This window comes from Paroedura picta, chromosome 3 (genome assembly GCF_049243985.1).
Source record: "Paroedura picta isolate Pp20150507F chromosome 3, Ppicta_v3.0, whole genome shotgun sequence".
Lineage (NCBI taxonomy): Eukaryota > Metazoa > Chordata > Lepidosauria > Squamata > Gekkonidae > Paroedura > Paroedura picta.
The window spans coordinates 137,899,254-137,922,387 of NC_135371.1; the positions used below are offsets into that span (position 1 = coordinate 137,899,254).

The window sequence follows — 23,134 nt, forward strand, 5'->3', positions numbered from 1 at the left end:
CTAATTGTGGGGGAGTGTCTGCTGAAAAGTTTTGGTGTTAAAAAGGAGTCCTTATACTTGAAAGCATTAGGAGCCACTGCCTCAAATTATAACACCCACCTTCTTTCCTGAGTGTGTTTGAGGTGCCTGTACTTCTGCACCCATGGAAGATGGTCTGACCAGATTAGATTTTGCAGGCAACAATGAAGACAAAATTGAGTTTCAAAAAGAATGGTACTTTTGGCTTCAGAAACAAGTTTTTCTCCAATGTCCTGGCTCCCCAGCAGTAGAAGTAGCACCAAGTGAACAGCAGGATGGAAAGGTAGCCAGATCAGCTGAGTGTTGGCAATTACTGTTTTAGTTTCAGCTGTATGCATCTTTTGGTAGGAACTTTGTAGAGTTATTTACTTATAGGAATTCTTTGTCTACATCTATAGAGTAGGTATTTTCTGAGGAGAAAATCCGAACCAGATCTCTGCAGTCAGTTAAATGTTCAAATATCATGTCAGAATGATAGACTGAAGTAGGATACAGATGCAAATATAATAATTTACTATCTCTTGTCACAACTGAGGATAAATATCTCCTGCAACTGTTCTCTGTAGCCATTTTGCCTGCATCCTGGGTATTTATTGAGCTTGTGGGAGCCATTTACTGCTTTTGCTTTGAAGCTGTTTTGATTATTCCCTGATTACCTCTTAATTATACAGATAGCCTGTTGTGAAGTGGAAGGTCATTACTGAAGGAATCACGAGGACAAGGAAAGGAGGGAGTAAGTAAAATAAACAATATATGGAGAATTAGGGAAGAAACTATAGGCTTTACAAGTCTATTCTTTATTCTACTTCAGACCAGCACCTAAATCTATCATTTATTGTGTATGTAGATTTTACTATCTGTAGTCAGCCAGCAAGTAGCTGAGCCAAAAGACGGGACCCTACTTTTGCAGTAGCTTGTCCCTTGGGTAGAAGATAGTTCGATAACATTTAAGGGGGATACTCAACCAAGCAGTTGACATCCAGTGTGTTAATTATCTACTATATCTCTCTGAAGGCTTTTAGAAATTGCTTAGCTTGTGAATGGTAACATTTCCACGAGTCATGAAGAAGTCACTGTGTTTAGATAATGCTTTCCACATACACACACAAATCAAAAGCCCTTTGAGAGTAGCATGAAGCTCTCAGTCCTGCCATCTTAATATACTTAACTTTAAGATTTTATATTGAGATATATACCAGTTCTTCAAGTGCTGCTGAGAAACATCAGGGGCCAAACTGAGTCCTTCTGTTCCTCTACCCCACATTTAAACAAGAGGAAAGGAACTAGCAAAATTTTAATGGAACAAAATACCTTCTTAGGAATCTGTAATGACTCACTTTAACCTTTCCAAGTATAGCAAGTGCTGGTAAAAAGCATAAAGCCTGCATCATATTTTATTCTTTACCATTTAAAGTATTTGCATCCATCATGTGTTTGCAATAGAATATCACTTTATTCTGATTGACAATGAAACATAATAATTCCATAAATTGGCATCACATTAAAAACAGTAGAATAGAAGGGGCTGTAGTAAAAATGAAGGTGCTGGAAGATGCTACAGAAGGATAGTAGCATTACCACATGAAGCATTACCACAGAAAAGGCTCTGTTCCTAATTGCAACCTGCCTAATCTCTGAAGACAGAGAAACCCAGAGCAGTGCCTCAGAAGCTGATTTTTAAAACCAGGTACATTCATCAGTGAGATGTCAGTTCTTCAAATACCTTGTTCCCTAGCCATTTAGAGCAGTGTGAGTCAAAACCAGCCTTTTGAATTGTGCCCAGAAACATCCCGGAAGCCAATAACAAGCATGAGCTTCTCATGCAAACAGAGAGATTAGTTAGACAGCATTACAGAGACTTGGTAGAATGATTCTCATGACTGGAATGCTGTAGTGGTTGGATATGAGTTGTTAAAAAAAACAACTCATATCCAACCACTACAGCATTCCAGTTGTTAAAAAAAAACAAAAAAGGAAAGGTCAAAGAGTGGGGTAGAGTGGCATTGTATGTGAGGAGACAACTTGCCCATCTGGAAATACTAGGGGAAGTAAGTGAAGCTCCAGTGAAAAGTATGTGTTACGATAAGGGAGGGGAAAACAAAGGGTATAGTGGTTGGCATCTGCTACAGACCACCTGACCAGGGTGAGGATGCAACTTTCTGTCCTGCCTGGCCAACAGCTTGATACAACCATGTATCAAATGGTGGAAGAATGTGTGAGAGGCTTGGCCATAATCAAATTAATACTTACCAACAGACCGGAGTTGGTGGATGGGGTGAAGGAAGTGCAGACATTAGCGGGGAGTAACCATGTCCTCCTAGAAATCTTTTTGAGATGGGGGGGGCAAGGAAATTTGTAGTGAGATGTGTCTGTTAGAATTTCGTAGGGCGGACTTTAATAAACTCAGAGATATTATGAGCGTCATCCCATGGACAAGAATGCTAGAAGAGATGTGACAAGTGGTTGCTCCTTAAACAAGAGCTATTGTATGCTCAAGCCATGACTGTTCCAGCCAGACAGAAACTTGGTAGGGGGATTGAAGATGAACAGAGAGCTTCAGGAGGAGGTAAAGAAGAAAAAGGAAATGTTCAAGAAATAGAGGAAACTTCAGCTAAAGGATAACTTGGTGATTCACGGAAGACAGATTTGTCTCCAAAAGGTCTTTACAGACCAACCTGGTTACCTTATTTTACTGAGTAAAAGGCTTAGTAGTTCATGAAAATTCAGTTGATGTTGTTTACCTGGATTTCAATACAGCTTTTGCCAAGGTTCCCCACAATGTTTTGATGGGTAAACTGGAGGACTATAGAAGAAGAAGGAGGCGGCGGCAGCTCACAGTCATCTTCCCTTTCCCCTCCCTACAACAGACACCCTGTGAGGTAGATGAGGCTGAGAGAGCCCTGATATTACTGCTCGGTCAGAATAGTTTTATCAGTGCCGTGGCGAGCCCAAGGTCACCCAGCTGGCTGCATGTGGGGGAGAGCAGAATCGAACCCGGCAAGCCAGATTAGAAGTTTGCACTCCTAACCACTACACCAAACTAGACTGGATTTTTATATAGTTTGGTGTAGTTGTCGATGGTGTTTCATCAGATTGAAGGGAGGTGAACAGAGGGGTGCCACAGGACTTGGTAATGGGTCCAGTACTTTTCAGTATTTTTGTCAATTATCTGGATGAGGGGGATAGAGAAAAAGAAGAGTTAGGTTTTATATCCCACTTTTTACTGCCTAAAGCAGGGGTAGTCAAACTGCGGCCCTCCAGATGTCCATGGACTACAATTCCCAGGAGCCCCTGCCAGCATTCACCAGCGAATGCTGGCAGGGGCTCCTGGGAATTGTAGTCCATGGACATCTGGAGGGCCGCAGTTTGACTACCCCTGGCCTAAAGGATTCTCAAAGCAGCTTATATATACCTTCCCTTCCTCTCCCTACAACAATGTCCTGGTACAAACACAACATGTAGACAAAGCAGGTAGCCAACACAGTTTGTTAAGAAGACAGTCCAAAGTCCATATGCCAGTTAGTCCAAACTCACGTCAAATCCAAGGGGAAATCCAGAAGAAGTGTTCCAAAACACAGGCTGATGTCCAAGACAGGAGAATCAGTTCACAATACAGGCTGTAAGCTCACTAACTAATGGACACACTGCTTTCACACAACCACTTATCCCTGTTGTTGATAGAGAGCCAGCACTGCACAGCCAATCTGGCACTGGGCCTCCTGTCCTGCAGCTCTGCTCTTACCTTTTCCCTGTGTTGTTCCTGAGGCTCTGGTGACAGTGGAGGTAAACTGGCTGGCAGATGACTTCCCATTGCCCACTCAGGGCCGAGGCACGACAAGGTCATTGTACTGGGACCTGGTTGTGCCTCCATGTCTGGCCCCTCAGGGACAGCTGCCTCCTGCAGTGTCCCTGTTTCTGGCTTTGGGTTTGGATCATGACTGCTGGTTACCACTTTATCTGAGGAGTCCTCTTCTTCGCTTGATTCTGATGGAGCTGGCTGTTCCACAACACTTTCCCCCTCCCCATCAGCCTCCCCTCCATCCAGGTCAAGGACCAGGTTTTTGTGAATACGCCAGGTGAAACTGATGGAGGAAGACAGGAGCATGAAAATTTCCAGTGGGTTCCCATGACTGATCTTCAGGCCAATACCTTTTCTAACACACCTGGTATTGAAACTGACCCCATTGCTACCTGGAGTCCAAAAATTTGTGCGACCTTAAATTCTTCCTTTCCTTGTACCAGGACTGGTGGTAGAGGTGGTGCTGAGGGCTGCAAAGGATGCAGGGGAGCAGCAGCTACTAACAAAGAGTGATAAAACAGTGGGTAAATCTGAAGTGAAAGTGGGAGTTGTAAATGATAGGCCACAGGATTGATTTTCTCTATGATGGGAAAGGATCTATGAATCGGGCATCCATTTCTTGGGATGGCTACAGAATTTTCATGTGCTGTGTAGAGAGCTGAATCTCATCTCCGACTTTCAGTATCTTCCCAGATTATTGTGTTTCGTCAGCAACCAAGTTGTCTGCCTGTTTAGTCTGATGTAACTGTTCTTGGGGGGACTTTATGGGGGGGGTTGCAGTTCCTGAATGAAGTTGTTGGCAGATGGTACCACTGTGTTAGGCCCCACTGGTGGGAGAAATCTGGGTTTGTATACATAGTTTGCCATGAACAGTATTTGGCAAGCAGAGGAATATACTGCATTATTATATGCAAAGCAGCAGGTACGCCCAGTTGTCTTGCTGGTGATTCATGTTGCACCATAGATACTTGTCAAGGGTGGCATTTGTGCATTCTGTCTGGCTATTGAACTGAGGGTGGTGAGCTGAATAAAGACCCAACTAGGTTCCAAGGTGGGAGTGTAAAGCCCACCAAAAGCAAAAAGTAAATTGGAGTCCGCTGTTGAAGATAAAATGTTCTGGTAAACCATGGAGCTATTTATTTATTTATTTATTTGTTTGTTTGTTTGTTTGTTTGTTTGTTTATTTATTTATTTATTTATTTATTTATTTATTTATTTATTTATTTATTTATTTATCATGCTTCTATACCGCCCTCCCCGGAGGCTCAGGGCGGTTTACATTATAACAGAGAACAATACATAAAACAGTCTGTAGAACATGTATAACTGATAACTAATAATTGTAACCAAATAACAACACAGTATAACAGTAAACAATATAGTAATACGAACAGGTCCAGGGCTTATTGATGGGATTCTGAGGTGGGGGGGAGCAGGGGCCCTTGGTCGCTGATTGATTACGTCTAGTCTCGGCCAAATGCCTGGTGGAGGAGCTCCTTTTTGCAGGCCCTGCGGAACTGTTTAAGCTCCGTCAGGGCCCTGATCTCCTCTGGGAGCTCGTTCCACCAGGTAGGGGCCAGGACAGAGAATGCTCTGGCCCTGGTCGAGACCAGGTGGACTTCTTTAGGGCCACGGATCCTTAGCTGATTGGAGGCAGTAGAGCGCAGAGCTCTTTTGGGGGCATAGGCGGGGAGGCGGTCCCTCAGGTACACTGGGCCCTGACTGCATATGGCCTTGAAGGTAATTACCAGAACCTTTAGTCTGATCCGGAATTCAACGTAACCAGCTAGAAAATATTTTGCAAATAGAACTGGGCAGTTTCATGAGTGGTAGGGAGGCCTTTGTAGGGATGAAGTGAGCAGATAACTGCTCTTAGTGAGCAGATAACTGCTACCAGGATGCTTGTGTGTCCCTGGGACTTAGGCAGGTCTGTGACAAAGTCCATGGACATCTTTCCAGGGGCCTGTAGGAGTAGGCAAGGGTTGCAACAGCCTGGTTGCCTTTCCTGATTGGTATTTTGCCCATTGGTAGATTTTGCAGGATGCAAAATGTCAGACTGGACTTGCCATGAAAATTCCAGAGTCCTGAGATATAAGGTTTTATATCATCCAAAATATCCAGCAGACTTAACATCATATCTCAGATGCAGGACTCAGATGCCCATAGGGATCCTGGTAGTACATAGATTTGACCATAATGGGTGAGCATTTCCAGTTTCTCTGCAAAGTCTGTAGCCACCTTTCTGTTGTGGTTCTCCAATGCCTGAAGTTGTTTCTTTACATAGGGTCTTGATGTTGTTGTGTTTTTATCTGCTCTCTGAATGAGACCCTGGGCAGTATGGCTGCAAAGCTTTCAGGTGGTAGAATTGTGGTCATTGGTTGCTCCTCTGTTGCGGGGGGGACTGTACACTCTGGTTTTCTGGACAGGGCATCTGCCTGTTAATTTTGGGACATAGGGAGGTGGTAAAATTGAACCAGGAGAAAAACGGACACCATCGTATCTGTCTTTGATTTCAAATGCAGTGCTGTCTGCATGTGTTACATACTGCAGTGGTCTGTACGAATCTGCACAGGGTGTCAGGTGCCCTCCAGGTAAAGTTGCCAGACTTCAAATACAGCCTTGATAGCTAGTAACTCCCGTTGGCAAATGGTTTAATTTCACTATGCCAACATGAGTTGTCTTATGTAGAATGCACATGTGTCAGAGGCTTGGCACCCAATTCTTATTGCATTAACTAGCTCAAATAGTTTCTCTGGAGGCATCAGTTTCAACTACAAAGGGCAATCTGGGGTATGTAAGTTCCAACAAGGGGCACAAGCTGCTTCGCCCTCCTGTTTCCAACTCCTTAGCTAAGCATCAATTCACATTGGGTAGGATTAGTGATTGAAGGGTTGTAGGGCACTCCACTCTGGCCACTTTGAGTATGTCATTTGACAGAAGTTCCAGGCACTGATCTCTTAGGGCTGGGCTGCACAGATACTGAGCCAGCAGCTGGAAGTCTATTGTGTAGTCAGCCACTGGGCCTTTTCCTTGTTTGATGCTCCTGAGGTATCAATTAGCATCCTCAGTCTTCAAAGGGTTGGTAAATGCTTCAGTGATGTGTACTATAAAGTCACTGAAATTGTTCAGCAAAGGTGCCTGGCCAATTAGCAATGGAAGAGACCATCTGGTTGCCTGCCCCTTTAAGAGACTTAATATAAAACAACCCTTTGTTCTGTTATTATTGTTCTGTTATTATTTGTTCTGTTATTAGTCCCTGTGCACTAAGCACTATGAATACTTTACATTAGGCTATGAAAGTAGGAAAGTCATCCCAAACGCCTGTAAATTTGCCAGGTATAGGTACTAAACATTTTCCAGATGGGGAAGCAATGTAGGCTGCCTGTTGCTGCTGGAATGCAGCCACCATTTGGGTAAGCAAACCTGTCTGAGCTTATAGCAGCTGAGTCTGAGCAACCATATCAACAAAGCTGCCCCTGTTCTCCATTTCCCTGCCAGAAGAATGCTAATTTGTGGTGGAGGTAATGTGTTGAGCTACAGACATGGCATCTAGACAAAGGGAATAGCTAGCCAACAGAGTTTGTTAAGAGGCCAGTCCAAAGTCCAGATACCAGTTAGTCTAAACTCACAGCATCCAATCCAAGGGGGAATCCAAAAGAAGAGTTCTAAAACACAGGCTGAAGTCCAAAAATGAGAGAATCAGTTAATGATACAGGCTACAAGGTCTGTAACTAATGGACACGGTGCTTCCATGCAATGCAACCTTTCCCTTGCTGGCTGCTTTTAACAACACTCTCAGCACCTGCCAGCCATCTGAACCCTGCTCCTGCAACGACTTATCTTCATTGCTGCTAGAAAGCGAGTGTTGCACAGCCAATCTGGCACTGCACCTCCTGTCCTGCAGGTCCTCTCTTACCTTTCTCCGGTGTTGTTTCTTAGGATCTGGTTACAGAGGAGGTGAACAGTCTGGTAGATGACTCTCCATTGCCCATGTGGGGATGAGGGGCTGCAAGGTCATTATACTGGACCTGATTGTGGCTCCATATCTGGCTCTTCAGGGACTGCCTGTGTCCCTATTTCCAGCTTTGGGTTTGGATCAGGCCTCCTGGTTGACTCTTCCTCTGAGCAGTCCACTCTTCATCACTTGACTCTGCTGGAGGTGACTGGTCCATGACAAACAGGCACACTGTGAGGTAGGTTCAGCAAAGAGAGCTCTGACAGAACTGCTTGGTCATAACAGCATTATCAGCGCTGTGATGAGCCCAAGGTCACCCAGCATGTGGAGGAAGGGGGAATCAAACCTGGCTCGCCAGAGTAGAAGCCTCCACTTTCAACTACTACACCACATCGCTGCCCTTAACCGCTGTTAAATAAATGTGTAGATGACACCAAACTGGGAGGAGCTGCGAACACCCCTGAAGATATAGAGGTCACCAAGATCTGAACATGCTGGGAAAGCAGGCAAATGAGAATGTGATGCAATTTAATCAGGATAAATGCAGAGTTCTACATCTGGGTCACAAAATGAGAGGCATGCATACTAGATAGAATATACACTTATGGGTAGCAGTCTGTGTGAATAGGATCTTGGGGTACTTGTGGACTCTGAGATAAATATGAACAGACAGTGAATGTGGCAGTAAAAAGGTGAGTGCAGTCTTGGTCTGTATCAACAGTGGCATTAAATTGAAATTGCAAATTCTTACAGTCAGACTGTATACCACCCCTGAAGTACTATGTGCAGTTCTGGAGGCTTCACTTCAAAAGGATGTGCACAGAATTGAGAAGTTACAGAGTCAAGCAATGATGATGATTTAGGGTCTGGGGACCACACCCTATGATGAAGGGCTAAGAGTCTTGGGTATGTTCAATTTGAGAAGAGGCGGCTGAGAGGGGACATGATTAAGTATTTGAAAAGTTGTCACTTGGGATGGGCAGGGAACAGTTCTTGTTGGCAGCACAGGATAGGACCCATAGTAATGGGTTTAAACTATGTGTTGAACAGTAGAAGCTAGATATGCTAGATATCGGGGGGCGGAATTCCACAGTCAGAGTTGTTCAGCAGTAGAATTGGTTGCCTAAGGAGGTGGTGAGCTGGACAGCTACTTATCCTGGATGCTCTAGGCTGATTCTGCATTGAGCAGGGTGTTGTACTGGATGTCCTGTATGGCCGTTTCCAACTTTCGCATTCTATGACAAATCCTTAGCTGGAAAATTCCTCTGAACAAATTCACAGTGCCTGGTCAGTGATATAGCAGAGAGAATTTAGGTAGAAAACTGTTTGCACCCAAATTAAGCCAAAGTGTGAGGTGAAACCGTTTAAGAAAGAGAAGATCGACCTTCGCTTAGTTGTAATGGAAAATTAGGAGAGTATTTCCAAACTTGTGTATGTGCAAGGTGAAACTTTAATTACCTTAGAAATGGAGAAAGTTGTGGTACATACTCAAGAGTGCCTACCAGAGGGAGAATTCAGGGGAACTCTTTGGAAGACAAAGGACAAAGTAACTGATGTGTTTGGGACCAATACAGTGAAAGAAATATTTCCGTTAAAATAACATCCATCAGAAAGTCCAAGTATTAAGAACAGCTTGCAAGTCAAGAACTTTTAGCTGAATAAGAACTGATTTGTAAAAAGCCTGATTCCAGCCACCCTTCCTTCTTTGTAAATAAAATCTATTGTTTGTTAGTATCAACATCTCAGTGCCATGCTGACTAAGGGATTTCAGTAAAAAGGCAGTTCTTCTCACTTCCAGGGATGAGTTACTGAATAGTAACTGGGTGGAAGGGAAAATGAAAGCCAAATCTGGACAGAGCACTATGGAATACGCCACGTTTCTTGTCTGCTGAGGGAGCTTTGAGTTCTGACAGTCTTCTGGCCAATGTAACACCAACCACTATGGGTATAGTGAAACAACAGCTCACTTGCTATTCTGAAACTTTGGTTCTGGCCTGCTTTTCAGAAACAGGCTGCAAAACACTTCACTGTGGAAGTATGCACTCATAATTACCAGTAATTTCCCCCCATGAGATCTTATACCTGCAACCTTGAGTACCAGGACCTGAACAGCTCTATAAAATAAGCTAACTAGCTTCAGATGCAAGCAGTTAGTTGTTAAGAGAACAGGCCTGTTGCTAACTTGAACCTCAATGACATCAGCATTTCTCACTTATAGTTTTGATTGGTTCTCTCTAAAGTCTTCTGCCCTAGCATTAGGAATCCCATTGGTATTACTTAATTAGCAAATTAATATGATTGTTTTTTGCTTTGGGACTCCCATGTGGGATTTACCCATAAAGGAATTCAATTTGTAATATGCCTTTTTCTTACCTGTTTTCACCCTGACCCTATGCTGCAGGGTTTGATCATTTTAGAAATTTGGACTTCAAATTCTGAACTTTGCAATTCTTCTGTAACTGTGTGAGTGTTGCACATAGATAAATTACAAGAAACCAGAAAAACAAGCACGTTTCAATCCCTCTTGGGGTCTTCTTCAGTGGTCTAATATTTAAATACACTCATGTGATGTAATAATGGGAACTAGAAGGTAATAATTTGAAATAGATAAAATGTATTATGAAGAGCATTGTTATTGTTATGCAATAAAAATGTTAACTTTGTGTGTGTTTGAATACTTAGGGTGATGATTACTCACATGAATTAAGATGGTCCCACACTAATAAAATGTATCCAGATATATCATTTGGAGCCCTCCAATTAAAATATTCTTCAAAGTGCCATCCTACAAAAAATCCTAAAATCCAAACAGTGCCCCTATTCAAAACCTTTAATATGCAGACTAGAATTAAAGCGCATTGTAGCTGATACAACGGGTGCTAGCATGGGGGAGGGGGGAAATATCAAAGAGAGAGGGTGGTAGAAAGGAAGAAAGTGATTAAGATAGAGGAAGGGGAGGGGTTGTCCAATTTGTAAGGGCATGAGGTTGAATATTTCTGTTGTGTGGGGGGTTGTGGTGGCATGGTGACAAATGAGAGCATGGGTGTAGAAAGATGGGTGTTAAGTACCTGTTGTTTGAAATGTTGAGTGTGCCCACATGCTTCTTTCACTGTTGCCCCTTAGAACAGTGGTCCCCAACCACCGACCCGTGGCCTGGTGCCAGGCCGCAGCTCCCACTCCCTGCCCCCACAGCGAGAAACTCGCCAGGCCGCGAGTCCGGCAAGCTTTGTTCTGTGGGATTGGGGGGGGGGGAAGCGCAGCCGCTGGCAGTGCAAACACGCATGCGTGGCACGTCCGCACATGCGCATTTGCATCTGGTGGGGCCGCAAACGCAAATGCACGGCAGTTTTACGCATGCCCACCAGGAGCACAAACATACATGCACGGCAGGTCTGTGCATGCAAGAAACTGCAGCACATGCGCGTTTGTGGCCCCACCGGGCACAAACGTGCATGCATGGACGTGCCGTGCATGCACATTCGCGCATGGGCTGCTTTGCATGTGTGGCGTCCCTCCCCCCCACCAGTCCGCAAGCCCAAAAAGGACCACTGCCTTAGAAGAAGAGCTGGATTTTTGTACCCTGTTGTTTAGTACCAAAAGGAGTCTCAAAGTGATTTACAAACACCTTTTCCCTTCCTCTCCCCACAATAGACAACCTGTGAGGGATATGGTGCTGTGAGAGGTCTGAGAGAATTGGGAATGGGCCGCTGTGACCCAGCAGGCCTCAAGCATTTCTGAGAGCAACACAAAGGAGTCTATGGGGATACTTGTGCTTTCCTTTTGAGGGGTGGAGGGAAAGCTTTCCCCTTATGCCAAATAGTTCGCTGACAGAAAAGCCCCTTCTCACGTAAAATACAGCTATAGCAGGCCTCACTGCTGGAGGGAAATAACAGCCAAGCCATGTGTATTTCTTCTGTGTGATTCTCTGCAGATTTTAGGCCTACTGCACAGGGTGGTTGTGCAAATGAAACAGGAGGCAAAAGAACCTCTGCAACAGCATCCAGTATCACCTGCACAACAACCCTGTGTGGTAGGTCTCAAATCTGCAGAGAATTGCTTGGCTGCCTCCTCTCTCCAGCAGCGAGGCTGGCCAAAGTAGTATTTTAAGTGAGAAGGGGCTTTTCTGTGGCCTCTCTGTCAGCCAACTGTTAGGCAGAAGAGGAAATGCCCCCCCAATCAAAAGGAAAGCACAAGTACCCTACAGACCACTCTGCATTGCTCTCAGAAACGCCTCCATTGCCTCAGTCGGGGGCTATTAGGGGCTCATTCACATCAGGCCTGAAGGGAGAACACTCATTAGCCACCTGCCAGCGGTCTGAGGCAAAGTGTGGGAAGTTGTTGGACGTGACAATTAGGGGTGGGAGACACAGTCTGATTAGGCGGGAGATGCAGCCTGATTGGAGTGTTGGGGGCGGGTGCCAGTAGGGCTGGGCCAATCCAGATGCACGCAGGACCCAGACAGAACTGGACAGGGCCCGGACAGTTTCCACCCAGGAGGGCTTTTCACAATTATGTAATAGAGCAAAGTGTTAAAGATACACACCTTATTGAAGCCCTCTCTCAGTACTGTACTTAGTCAGATATACTAAACTTTAGCTTTGTGAACCTTTAATAAAAACGAAATAATTTTCATAACTTGTCTGTTTTTTGAACAAGCCTAGAGGGAACCCTATGAGCCTCTTGTGGCGCAGAGTGGTAAGGCAGCCGTCTGAAAGCTTTGCCCATAAGGCTGGGAGTTCAATCCCAGCAGCCGGCTCAAGGTTGACTCAGCCTTCCATCCTTCCGAGGTCGGTAAAATGAGTACCCAGCTTGCTGGGGGGTAAACGATCATGACTGGGGAAGGCACTGGCAAACCACCCCGTATTGAGTCTGCCATGAAAAAGCTAGAGGGCGTCACCCCAAGGGTCAGACATGACTCGGTGCTTGCACAGGGGATACCTTTACCTTTACCTTAGAGGGAACCCTGTGCCTTTTCTCTTATCACTCGACCATCTCATCTTTTGTAGTCTCTCAGTTTTGGATAGAGTTTGATACACCTGTTTTATGTTCCTAATAGTCTCCATATCTGCCACTGGGTTTTGGAAGACTAGGGAACCATTCAGTGGTGGTGGCAGACTACCTTGCAGGGAGCTTGAAGTATCCAAACTACCTGCGTTATGTAATTGTGTTCTGAATCCTGTCCAGCTCATGAATGCTCCCCCAATATTGGACCATATGTAGCCAGAGGCCCTCATTAGCTGGATAGAGACGATGATCCTGGTTGGGATGCAACATTTCAGTACCGTCATAAGAATCCAAAGCTCAATTGTAATTCAAGGCCATAGGTTAGAAATAATGAAAGAATAACATAGCTACCTCTCAAACTTCTCTACCCCCCCCCACCTCCCATATTTCACCATGTATGGTATCGTACCCCCACCTTGGCTGGAACTGACAGGATTCATGGCATGGGCAAAGCAGCCTATGGCAGATATGTGAAAATTCCACAGTGGTACATGAAAAGCCCTTGAGGTTGGAGTGACCCTTTTCACAGGGACCTCATGGTCTCTTCATAAGATGGCATTTTTATTGCATTTAACTCTGTCAGTCATTCTCTGGTTTGAGCCAATAGAGAGTTGGATCTATGGCTGTATAGGCTCTAGGAGTACAAGTGCACTTTGGATAGCACCTGCATTTATGAACAATACTTCAAAACGTTTTATTGCCTGATATGATTAATTATTGGAACATTCTTCCATCACTATAGAATGAAAACCAGCCTTCTCCAAGATGAACTTGTCACCTTTTGGTATATGTCTTAAAATCTGTACCTATAATAAAAGGCCTAATGACCTTTAGGGCCTCAAAACTTAAGGGCCAATGAATGCTCCTGCCTGTGTCATCCTGCTGCCTGAGTGGCCAGCCAGTCAGCGAATCAGGTTGCGTCTCCTGCCCCTAATTGTCTTGTCCAACAACTTCACTCACTTTGCCTCAGACCGCTGACTGAGCTGGTAGGTGCCGGGAAGTGAGCTGCCAGAATTACATGGGGAGCCCTTCAGGTTGGGCTGGTCTAATCTATCCTCTCTCAGGGCTCTCCCGCCTCAGTTCAGCAAGCACAAACCAGGTCTGAGTTGCCATTAAAGATACAAAGCTGTTCTAACAAAGATGTCATCAAGTTCTGTGAATATGTTAGCAAATATTCCCTGCACGTTTCCTGATAACATATGGACTTTTCATGATTCCCACCCCCTGTATTACCCTCTAAGAAGAGTCTCCAGTCTGATTTTCCCTTCATATATATGAAGACATGGCTCTTGAAAGCTCATCTGTAACCATGTTAATGCCCTTACAGACTGGACAACCCCTCCCCTTACTCTTTCCACCCCCAAGCTCTAGTGCCTGTTGTATGCCTCAATACAATGGGCTTTGCCCCTAGTTATTATGTATAATATAAGGCTTTGAGTACAGTCTCTGTGGTGGGTATTAAGCAAGGTTAAGTTCAAAAGTGGCCATTAAATTTAAAGCTAGAGTGCACACAAGAAATAAAGTAAATAAAATTGTCTCCTAGCTTAAGCAGATTGTACATTTTTCATGAAGCTTTTGTGTTGATTAAATTTTACAAAGGCTGGGCATCAATTATGTAGCATAAAATACAAGAAGTTAGCTACTGTCTGTTCTGGGGGATAATATGTTTATGATTACCTTTGCCTTTAACTTTGAAATGGGTTATGTTACAGAGTGACATTTGTAGATGTTGGCCACAATAATGAACAGAGTTAGGAGAGCTTAATCCTTTGATTTTCTGTGGGTTTAAGTGCATCTAGATTTGTGCTGAATTGTGACCATGAGATATAGTGCTAAGCTATAGAATTTAATATAAGATGTAATATATATTCCATAGTGATAGCCATGTTACTTTGTTGCAACAAAAACAATTCAGATACATGAGAAACCTCAGAGACTAGCAGACACCGTGACACAAAAGCTTATGTTGCAATAAATCTAGTAGTCTTTGAGGTGCCAGAAAAACCGGGCATTGGATCTATGAATAAGATAAGGCTTATCTAAATTCAATTTTGTATAATTCTGTTTACATTTATTATTACCTCCCCTGCTTTCAAAATAGAATAATGTTTAGTACTTTTGAATCTTGTGTTGCTGGGGAGATTTTTATCCTGTTTATATTGGGATGGATCCTACCAGTTTGTTCTACTGGTACCTGCTCATTCCTCCAGCACAGCTCAAGGATCCTTCTGCCATCAAAGCATCTTACATCAGAAAGAAGGATCTTTGCACCAGAGGAATGCTAAGGTGCTAACAGAAAATAAAGGAAAGAGACATCCTATTGCTTGCAGATTTTCAGCCTGGGGGCCCAGGCTGAAATATTGCTTAATTTTCCTATTTTGTTTGTCCTTAGAACATTCCAGAAACAAAGAGAATGGCTTGTTGAAAGCCATTCTGTATATTTCGTAGATACATAGAGAGTTGAACTTGGATCTTATATTACAGCGTTTAGTCCTTCCTATCATACTAGTTGTGGCTGACATGTCACAAAGACAACATTTGCTCATGAGGAGATACACTGCCAACCCATTGGAATTTTAATAGTAATCAAAGCATTGTGGCAGTACTGAGCAATTTTTACCATTCTCTTCATATTCTCCTTATATTATATTGCTTGTTTGTCTGTGCCCGTACCTTACAAGAAGTTTCATCTAGCTACTATTAGGAGGAGATGCACCTGAAAAAGCTTATGAATATACAGGATTTCAGCAATGGGGATACACTGATGTAAAATGGTATTTCTAGGAACGTGATATAAAATAATGCTTAAGTTTCTTGCTGGTCCACTGAACGACTTAGAATCATAGAGTTAGAAGGGGTCATTCAGGCCATCTAGTCTAACCCCCGACTCAATGTAGGATCAGCCTAAAGCATGCAGGATAAGTATCTGTCCAGCCACTGCTTGAAGACTGCCAGTGATGATATGCCCATGTTAGGGAGTTTAGGTTCATTTTTACCCATTGTGGGAAGAGATCCATTATCATATTCATGCCAGAGATTTCTTTCAAAATACCAATTTAATAGCCACAGCAATCAAAAGTGTGATACTGTGACTCATGTCCAAATTCCAGAACCCTAGCTGCCCCAAACACAGATTTTTATACATTCAAAATAACACATCCAAATTAGGTCATAATCTAATCAACCAGCCTGCACATCTGCTTGATAAACATGTCCAATTAGCTCAATACATATTTGCATCCTCCTGGCCCCATTTAGGGGTTTTCCCTGTCCAGGCAAGCTGCCAGGAGTTTTTCCTTGTATCAGGCAAGCTGCCAGGCACCTTGCAGATATCTTAGGCTTTATCAGGGTCACTACAGCATATCTTTAGTCTGTTCAAAGTTCACTTTCCATTTCTCTAATGGCAAGATGCTTTAAAAGAGGATAGAAGAAGGGAGGCAAGAGCCACAGTGTATAAATATCAACAATAGCATTCAGAAGGTCACTGAGTATAATGCGTTTATGCAGACAGAAGACAGTTCAATAAAAAACATTCAAATGTGCATAGTTGCATGCAATATTTAAACAAAGTGCTCTTCTATAAAATTAATACATGATATTAGAACAGAAACAATCATAAATGTTATCAAGAGAAGTAGAGAAACAATAGAATGGGTTAAAGCAGTGGTCCCCAAACTTTTTATCACCGGGCACTGGTCAACGCTTGACAATTTTACTGAGGCCCGGAGGGAGGGTAGTCTTTTGCCAAGGGATGTTGCCGCCACCGCCTGAGCCCCTGCTCCACTTGCTTTCCCACCGGCACCCCTGACTTCCCGTTGCCCGCTGGGGGGCACTGCCAGCAGCAGCTGCACAGTGCCATGCCGAGGGGTAGCCCCAGCCATGGTGGCTGGAGAGCACCAAAGGTGAGCCGGCGGCAGAGTGGCAGGGCAGCCCCTGAGGCAGCAGCTGGGGAGGAGGACAAGGAGGAGCCACGACCCAGTATTGACTGATCCACGGACCGGTACCAGTGTCCAGACCAGGGGTTGGGGACCACTGGGTTAAAGCATAGGCAAGTCAATAAGTGTCTCCAGAGTAAGTATAACACATATCAGCACTGAAAGCTAAATAAAGAAAAACACAACAGACAAGCCAGCAAATTTTAGATCCCATTTCACTAGAGCTTTCTCAAGTGCAAAATGTGTACCAACATGAAAAAATTAACATATGCAGTCTATATTAGAAATTATATGAAAACTTTTATCAGTGAGATCTAAAGGAAATACTTCTTTTATGTAGAAGTATTATTTGATCAGGCCAGCAATTCATAATAATCCAGCATTGTGTTATTAGCAGTTCAAGTAAGCTAATCTCATAATTGATTACATTTTTGCACAACAAATTTTATTTGACTTCTAATGCTCATGTGTTGCATCTTTCCCCAGGCAAGCTTGGGACCTTGCTGTGGATATTTGTCTATCCCAGTTGCCTACCATTATAGAGGAAGGAACTGCCTTCAGGGTAAGTTACTTAGGGGATGTTTGAGACATATTTATATTAGCCAGCAAGTATCAACATCTCTGCAAACTTCATTTGCACATTCATTATTGTCTTCATATACATTCCAAAAGATATAACCCAGCAATATAGATGGTTCTTATTAATTGTAAGCTACTAACTGTTCATTTCTGATGGGGCTGAGCCTACAGTTGGATGAAATGGTTCCAGCAAAGAGATGTTAAGTTGTTAAGAGCGGTTGTTGTGTAAGGCTGATTATGCACAAAGTCCTTATGTCCACCATCAGATGGACATCAGATGGACACTAAGAGCTCAGAACTTCATTCCCAGGCATGCGCAGTTCCAGTTTGGATTGGGACTGCTGTACATGGTGAAAACTATTTTAAGCCTTTCCGCACCCATGCAACATAACAACCTGAAGAGCCACTGTTTGTCCTGTTGGCTACACTTACGTGTACTGATATGTACACTTAAGGATGTTATAACGTGAATTGGCACTGTGCAGAAGGGTAGGTGCTGCATCCTGCCCCCCTCGGTCAAGAATCAGGGACTGTTCACTGCTTCTTTTCTGGTAGCTGCGTGGCCATCCCCCACCCCCCAGTACTTCTCTGTGCTGAGCTTTCTACCAGTGTTGCTGGCTGATTGGGCAGAGAACAAAGAGAAAGGCAAATTATGGAGACACTGTTTATGAGCTGCAGGAAGCTTCTGCTCCCCCTAGCTGACGTGTTAAAAATGCACCCTATTCTGGATAAATGTGGTCAGTTTTGATTCAGATCTAGGCGTGCCCTCAAGAAGGCTTAGGCAATACTCTCATTGTGGGTATTGTACACAGGAAATGCTATTAGAGATTATTTGTTTCCATTTTATCATTTTATTACATATTATATTATATATGTATTTTTTTAATGTTAACCACTAAACCGAAAATTATCCAATCCATTACTGCTACATAGATAATTAAAGGAGACCAGTTATGCAAGTCCTAAAAAATATCTTAAGCAAAGATAAGCAGGTCACAGGCAATATGCTGCTTCTAAAATAAAATTCTCAATCGATTCAGTTTCTCATATTTATAGGTTTTTAAAATCATCTTCTAACAATAGCTAGCTGTCCCACTTAATAAAGCTCAGATAATTATGACATCCAACCATCATACAAAGGTTATATGTAAGTACTTTCTTAAAATACCTAAACCGGTTACTTCATTCTAGTTACTTTTTGCTATAATCCTTAACACGCCCGCGGCACCATGGGCACCGCGGACTAAATAATTCGTTAAGCCCTTGGGGGGAGGGCTTTGTCTGTGATGAGGAAGGGGCCTGATTGGCCACTTCCTCCAGACAGACCATCGGCCAGGCCAATCGGCAGGCGCGAAGCGGCTCGCAGTTGCTCTCTTGATGGCGGCCTGATGCGTCGGGAGGCGCAAAGCGCCTCTGACGCATCAGGCCGCCGGCAAGGGGGCTCCCTGCCCGGCAGCCTCACGTGGCGAGAGGCGCTTTGCACCTCTTGCTGCGTCAGGCTGCCCACAAAGGGGAACCCTGGCAGCCGCGCAGAGCGCAGCTGCCGGGGGCTCCCTGCCTGACAGCCTGACACGGTGAGAGGCGCTTTGCGCCTCTCGCCGCGTCAGGCCCCCGACAAAGGAAGCCCCCAGCAGCCGCGCTCCACGCGACTGCCGTGGGCTCCCTGGTATAGCGCCCGCTGTATTTAGATTACAGCGGGCTCGCTTACTAGTTAAAAGTATATTTAAGAATATTTATTACAAGTTTCTCATACGTATGAACATTCATCCTCTATCAATAAATCCCATCTTTGAACTCTATCTTCACTTTTGTAAAGTTGGACAGTTTTGCCATTCCCAGACGCTCCTTGTACTTGGGCTTTAACAGAATTTGTATCTTAATATAGATTAGACTGTTTCTAATCTCTCCCCAAATATCATGCTATTATGTTACTCCTTTGTTTCCTTCCCCTCTCTAAGACTATGCTGTTCTGAGTCTGTTTTTTGCATGTTTAGCTGAGAGACCCTCCATGCAATTTTCAGTTAGGACCCACAACTGTCCCCCTATATTTCTGACCATATCTGTGACAAACCCTTCTTTCCTTTCTCTATGTGATTGAGGCAGATTTGTGTTTAAAGAAAGGTGACCAGATTTTAACATTGGTAAAGCGGGACACAATTGACCAGGGGGGGGGGATGTCTTGATTAAAAAATTGGTCTAAACGGAGCAACAAAACGTTTAATAGAATGCAAAAATAGTATTTTAATATATATTTCTTATTTCAACATAAGTACAATTTGCCAGGTACTCCCAGATGTCCTTCCAAAAGTGGGACAATCTGGTCACCTTAGCTTAAAGACACAAGTCTATCACAATCATGCTTTGTTTGACTCTCAATCCAGTGTATTTTTTAATAGAAAAGTAAAAATTGATAAATTAGCCACAGCATACTTTGTGACTGATTTGCCAAATGATAAATGTGATTCCTGGTAATGACAAATTGCCACTACATCCATCTATCCACATTTAAGCAACACATTATTCTAAGCTGAGGTCTTGCTGTGAATATTCCTTTCTTGTGGTGGCTTCCTGCCATTTGTTTTGACTGTGCCATGCTTCAGTGCTGGGAATGATTTGTATATTGTAGTTTGCAAATTACAGTATACAAATCACTCCTAGGAACATACTTTGAAAACCAGCATGGTTGATTAGTTAGAGTGTCAGATTAGAATCTTGGACTCCCAAGACTGAATCCTCATTGTTATTTACTTCAGCTAACAATTCAGCTTGCCAAGTTTTGCATCACCGCCATAAAAATATGAAGTTTCAAAGAAAGATAATTTTAGGTTTTAAGTTCTATTTTAGGATCTATTTTAACTGAATTATACCTAATTACCATATTGTTTTGATCTCTTATGGTTTTATGGATATAACTTGGTTTGATTGACTGTAATAATAAATTTTGACTTTGATTTACTTCATTTATTCTCCACCCTACTCCCTAATGGGAACCCGAAGTCGATTACATCATGCTCCTGTCCTCTGATTTGTTCTCTCACTGTCCCTATAAGGCACTTTAGTCTGAATATATGACTGCCCAAGGTCACCCCACTAGCTTCGAGGACTCAGTGAGGAGAGTTCAGTCTTCAAGAACCTAGTCTGACAGTCTGGCCAGTCTCTTTTTCTCACTCTAACCTGCTATGAGGATAAAGTGGAAGAGGCTGAAACCAATAGTGTTAAACCAATTTGAATCCCCAATTGGGGATTATAAAAATCTAAAACAAAAACAAAAATTGCATGTATCAAAATGCATATCTGCATTTGAAACAGCAGATCCATAGGTTCTTTTAAATGCTTAACGGTCCCATGTGGCTTGGCACCGTAGCCTGACTTGTTTAAGTGGGGGCTTCTGTTTGAAATCTGCTTCCCCCCACCCGAGGGCTCCATGCTTGAGTTGGAAACAGAATAATTCTTGTATATTTTTATTCCTTTGCTTTTCTTCTTTTACTTTCATTATTATTATTGCACATGACAGCCAATATACATGATGCTTTTTAAAACACAAGAACACATGTCCCAGTCCCTAGACTCTTACCATGTACAATTTGAGACAAGGAAGATGACAAAGAGATATAAAAAAAGCTGTAGGCTGGGAAAAACTAGGGATGAATATCTGTTTGTTCCAATGACATGGAAATGGGCTTCGTTTCTATAGGGAAGTGTATCTTAAGGGGCTGTGCAAAAGTTCTCAAGGTTTTCCTGGGCTGTACCTTTTCAGGAATACACCCTATACACACAAAATATTTTTCATTCCATCTGAAAGAAGTTTAGGAATAAGTAACTCTACATCTTATTTAAGAAGGCATTTCAGCGCCATGGGCGAACTGCAGTAAATGCCCTGCACATCACAGAATTATAGAATCATATAATAATAGAGTTGGAAGGGACCTCTTGGGTCATCTAGTCCAACCCCCTGCACTATGCAGGACACTCACATCCCTATCACTCCTCTACTGTAACCTGCCACCCCCTTGACCCTTCACAGAATCAGCCTCTCCGTCAGATGGCTATCTAGCCTCTGTTTAAAAGTTTCCAAAGATGGAGAACCTACCACTTCCCGAGGAGGCCTGTTCCACTGAGAACCCTCTTTAACTGTCAGGAACTTCTTCCTGATGTTTAGATGGAATTTATTTTGAATTAATTTCATCCCATTGGTTCTGGTCCGTCCCTCCAGGGTAAGAGAGAAGAACTCTGCTCCATCCACTGTATGGCACCCTTTTAAATACTTAAAGATGGTTATCAGATCCCCTCTCAGTCGTCTCCTCTCTAGGCTAAACAGACCAAGCTCCCCACAACCTGTCTTCATACGTCTTGATCTCCAAACCCCTCACCATCTTTGTTGCCCTCCTCTGGACGCACTCCAGTTTGTCTACATCCCTCTTCAACTGGAGTGCCCAAAATTGAACACAGTACTCCAAGTGAGGCCAAACCAGAGCACAGTACAGTGGTACCATCACCTCCCGTGGTCTGGACATGATACTCCGTTTGATACAGCCAAAAATCCCATTTGCCTTTTTAGCCACTGAGTCACACTGCTGACTCATGTTCAATGTATGGTCGACTAAGACTCCTAGATCCTTTTCGCACATGCTACTGTTGGTGACAGAGAGGAAAAGATCTTGTGGTCGTGGTAGATGGTTCAATGAAAGTGTCAACTCAGTTTGCTGTAGCAGTTAAAAGCTCAAATTTAGGAAAGGGATTGGGAATAAAATGGCCAATGTTTTAATGCCCCTGTACAGACCTGTGGTGCGGCCTCATTTGGAATATTGTGTATAGTCCTGATTACCATATCTGCAAAAGAACATCACATAGGTGGAAAAATAAAAAGGAGGGCAGCCAAGATAATTAGAGGATCGGAGCATGTTTCCTATGAGGAAAGACTTAAAAGTCTGGGACTTTTCAGTTTAGAAAAGAGACCATTAAGAGGGGCATGATAGAGGTTTTTAAAATTACGCATGAGGTGGAGAGAATTAACAAAAAGAAATTTTCTCCCTCTTGAAAAATGCTGGAATTCTCCAGTTGTTCTCAGCAAGGCAATCGTGATCATGTGGGGATAAATTCCTTGTAGGAACGGTCGCAAACTGCTGACTATACTAGAGGGAGGTCCTTCTCCTAACTGCCCCAGTCTTCTACCCTGCTATTTGAGAGAAAGGGACAATGTCTGGTGCTTCAAAAAGCACCGTGATTCCAAAAGCAACCCTTCCAGAAGTTTAGTGAACATACTGCAGCTGCAGAGGGAAAACCCCACCAACAGCACAGTCCATGAGGTGCAGAGACAGTCTCTCTGGCCACCAGGGGCCTCCTGACTTTGGATTCTGAGTTCCCTCCATTTCTTACTCTTTGATTTGGGGAGTGGGTAGCTTGTTGCACAAGGGTGCCTGTGCCCTCCAAGTGAATTGAAGCCTGCCTTTGGGCTTCCCCAAGAGCAACAGTCCAGTCAACCCAGCAGAGTTCAGTAAGATCGGAGCCTTTTGGACTGGAAGTCAGGAGGTGTGGCAAGCTATTTATCATATGGTTGAAAGGTTGTCATTTGGAGGAGGGCAGGATGCTGTTTCTGTTGGCTGCAGAGGAGAGGACACGCAGTAATGGGTTTAAACTACAAGTACAACGATATAGGCTAGATACCAGGAAAAAGTTTTTCACAGTCAGAGTAGTTCAGCAGTGGAATAGGCTGCCTAAGGAGGTGGTGAGCTCCCCCGCACTGGCAGTCTTCAAGCAAAGGTTGGATACACACTTTTCTTGGATGCTTTAGGATGCTTAGGGCTGATCCTGCATTCAGCAGGGGGTTGGACTAGATGGCTTGTA

At 43.6% G+C, this 23,134-nt stretch overlaps 1 protein-coding gene across 5 annotated transcripts in view; it reads left to right on the plus strand.

The window, feature by feature from the left end:
* The window catches only part of RPTOR (regulatory associated protein of MTOR complex 1), a 520,373-nt gene that overhangs the window by 311,458 nt on the left and 185,781 nt on the right, over positions 1-23,134 (plus strand). For all 5 annotated transcript variants that reach the window (XM_077328221.1, XM_077328217.1, XM_077328219.1 and 2 more), the window contains one exon: positions 17,198-17,273. In XM_077328221.1, coding sequence (XP_077184336.1) covers positions 17,198-17,273 — 76 coding nt within the window. The remainder of the gene's footprint in view (positions 1-17,197; positions 17,274-23,134) is intronic.